The sequence below is a fragment of the Eimeria mitis genome, genomic scaffold (genome assembly GCF_000499745.2).
Source record: "Eimeria mitis Houghton genomic scaffold, Emh_scaff723, whole genome shotgun sequence".
NCBI classification, from domain to species: domain Eukaryota; phylum Apicomplexa; class Conoidasida; order Eucoccidiorida; family Eimeriidae; genus Eimeria; species Eimeria mitis.
This window is the reverse complement of record NW_013575277.1, coordinates 6,772-7,033: the sequence shown is the minus strand read 5'-3', so window position 1 is coordinate 7,033 and position 262 is coordinate 6,772. Positions and strand designations below refer to the sequence as shown.

At 55.0% G+C, this 262-nt stretch overlaps 1 protein-coding gene across 1 annotated transcript in view; it reads right to left on the bottom strand.

Moving 5' to 3' along the window:
* The window catches only part of EMH_0020730 (uncharacterized protein), a gene marked incomplete at both ends in the record, with an annotated part of 3,733 nt that overhangs the window by 2,436 nt on the left and 1,035 nt on the right, over positions 1–262 (bottom strand). Inside the window, 1 exon segment of the mRNA XM_013501628.1 lies at positions 180–262. Within this exon segment, the coding sequence (XP_013357082.1) occupies positions 180–262 (83 nt within the window).

Sequence of the window (262 nt, the reverse complement as noted above, 5' to 3'; positions counted from 1 at the left end):
CAGCAGCAGCAACAGCAGCAGCAACAACTAGAAGAGTAATAGCAACCGCATGAACAGCAGCAGCAACAGAAGCAACAGCAGAAACAGCACCAACAGCAGTAGCAGCATCAGCAGCAGCAGCAACAACAACAACAACAGCAGCAGCAGCAGCAGCAGCAGCAGCAGCAGCAACTGCTTACTATACATTCCTTGTTAGCCAAGCCTTCTACCCCCTCAGGCATCGCAGACCCCAAAAGGCCGCGAGCGCTGCTGAGGCTCGCCC